Consider the following 2,500-nt stretch of genomic DNA (forward strand, 5'->3'; position numbering starts at 1 on the left):
CGTCTGTGTAACTGTGTCTGTGTGTGTGTCTGTCTGTGTAACTGTGTCCGAGTTCTGTGTCTGACTTTCTGTCTGTGTGTGTGTGTGTGTCCGTCTGTCTGTGTGTGTGTGTGTGTGTCTGTGTAACTGTGTCCGTATCTGTTTGTGTGTATCTGTCTCTGCCTGTGGACATCACCTCTGTGGCCCTCAGCTGCCTGGCTTTGTAATTAGTGTCTGTAATGTAGGTCGACTCCCAGGGGCCCTCAGCACCTGGAAAGCTTTGCCTGTTCACAGTGACTGTATGTAGGGCACAGGGCCGCTGGGACAGGGGGGTCCACTGGTCCTGTTTCAAACTTTTAAGGGCACCTAACCTAACCCCTCTCTCTTTCATCTGTATGTGTCTCTCTTTGTGTACGATTATTTGACGTTTACTCTCTCTCTCTCTAACCCCTCTCTATCCCTCACTCTTTCTCCCCCCCTTTCATCTTTCTGTGTCTCTCTTTGTTTCACTACTTGCTTTCTCCCTTCTTCTCCCCTCTCCTCTCTCCCCCTCTCTCTCTCTCTCCCTCCCTCTCCCTCTCCCATCTTCCTTGTTCTTGTTCTTCTCCCTCTCCCTCTCCTTTCTCCCCCTCTCTCTCTCTCTCCCTCCCTCTCCCTCTCCCGTCTTCCTTGTTCTTGTTCTTCTCCCTCTCCCTCTCCCTCTCTCCCCCTCTCTCTCTCTCTCCCCCCTCCTCTCTCCTCCAGGGTGGAGGGGACTGTCCTGAGATGAGTATAGGGGCCATCAGGAAGGCCCTGGAGGTGTCTCTGCCTGGCTCCTTCATCTACGTCTTCACAGACGCCCGCGCCAAAGACTACCGCCTCAAACGGGACGTGCTGCAGCTCATACAGCTTCGCCAGTCTCAGGTACTACACACCTACAGCAGGAGTTTGCTCTGCTCCGGAGTGGGCCATCCGGGCCAGATACGGCCCAGATGCGGCTCGGATGCGGCTCAGATACTTCTACAGAGTTAGCTGATACTAGGGACCTTTTGCATGAATGTGTACCGCATTAATGTGACCTGTGTCAGTGTTTAGTTAAACCCTTCCATCAATAAACTACAAAGCAAGGCAAGGCAAGTATTTATACATCAGTTTAGAACACAGTATTGATACTTCACAGTTGTTGAACAGACATAACCTTGTGCACTATAGTTCTGCTCCATGTCTGGATCGCATCAAGCATCCATGAGGCTTCTGATAGTTATGTTTGACCTGTCAGCGACCTCTAAACGAAGCATGTCTGACCTGTCAGCGACCTCTAAACGAGGCATGTCTGACCTGACAGTGACCTCTAGAGGAATCATCAGCTTAAGAAAGAGACACTGATTACATCTACAGTGTCCATCAGGTCCCCCAGCACATGCGCGGGGCTCTGCGCTGTTCCTGGTCCATGTGCTGTATACTATTACATCACTATTACATGTCAAGAGGTTTAGAGAAATACTTTATATTTAAGTATCTACTCAGTTTTAGAGAAATATCAAAGCACGTCTCCACTCCTGAAAGCTGTGTTTGGACCAGCAGTATTAAGCCCTTTCTGAAAGCCGTAGTTCAGTGTGTGGACCAGCAGCAATTCCCAATTCGGTTCATATTTCATACCTACACTTACTGTATGTATCTTATTTATTCACTTATTCCACTTTACATATGCACATACTCGGCACTTTTATTGCTATTTTGCACTTCTGGTTGGATGCTAAACTGCATTTCGTTGTCTCAGTACTTGTACTCTGTGCAATGACAATGAAGTTGAATCTAATCTAATCTAAAAAATCTAAAGTAATAAGGCCTTTCTGAAAGCTGTAGTTCAGTGTGTGGACCCGCAGTAATAAGGCCTTTCTGGAAGCCGTAGTTTAGTGTCTGGACCAGCAGTAATAAGCCCTTTCTGAAAGCCGTATAGTTCAGTGCGTGGACCAGCAGTAATAAGCCCTTTCTGAAAGCCGTATAGTTCAGTGCGTGGACCAGCAGTAATAAGCCCTTTCTGAAAGCCGTAGTTCAGTGTTTGGACCAGCAGTAATAATACATTCAATCCGTGACATCACCATAGCAGCGCAATAAGAAAAATGGAAAAACCTAAAAAAGTCTGAGTTGATCCGTAATAAACAGAATTAAGACTAACACAGTTTGTGACAATAAGACAATAAGACAAAATAATCCGAGCTGATTCGCAATAAACTAAATTAAACACTATATAAGACTAAAAACAAACACAGAAATGTGCACCAACGCACCGAATCAGCCATACGAGGCGCCATCAGTGACGTCAATAAGCCCTTTCTGAAAGCCGTAGTTCAGTGTGTGGACCAGCAGTAATAAGCCCTTTCTGAAAGCCGTAGTTCAGTGTGTGGACCAGCAGTAATAAGCCCTTTCTGAAAGCCGTAGTTCAGGGTTCGGACCAGCAGAAATAAGGCCTTTCTGAAAGCCGTAGTTCAGTGTGTGGACCAGCAGTAATAAGGCCTTTCTGCCGTGTAGTGACTCACCG

The 2,500-nt window shown here is 46.9% G+C and overlaps 1 protein-coding gene across 1 annotated transcript in view; it reads left to right on the top strand.

The window, feature by feature from the left end:
- Nucleotides 1-2,500, top strand: part of hmcn2 (hemicentin 2) — a 91,606-nt gene that overhangs the window by 8,438 nt on the left and 80,668 nt on the right. Inside the window, exon 3 of the mRNA XM_080852749.1 lies at nt 724-882. Within this exon, the coding sequence (XP_080708875.1) occupies nt 724-882 (159 nt within the window). The remainder of the gene's footprint in view (nt 1-723; nt 883-2,500) is intronic.

This window comes from Sprattus sprattus, assembly GCF_963457725.1.
Source record: "Sprattus sprattus genome assembly, chromosome: 15".
NCBI classification, from domain to species: Eukaryota; Metazoa; Chordata; class Actinopteri; order Clupeiformes; family Clupeidae; genus Sprattus; species Sprattus sprattus.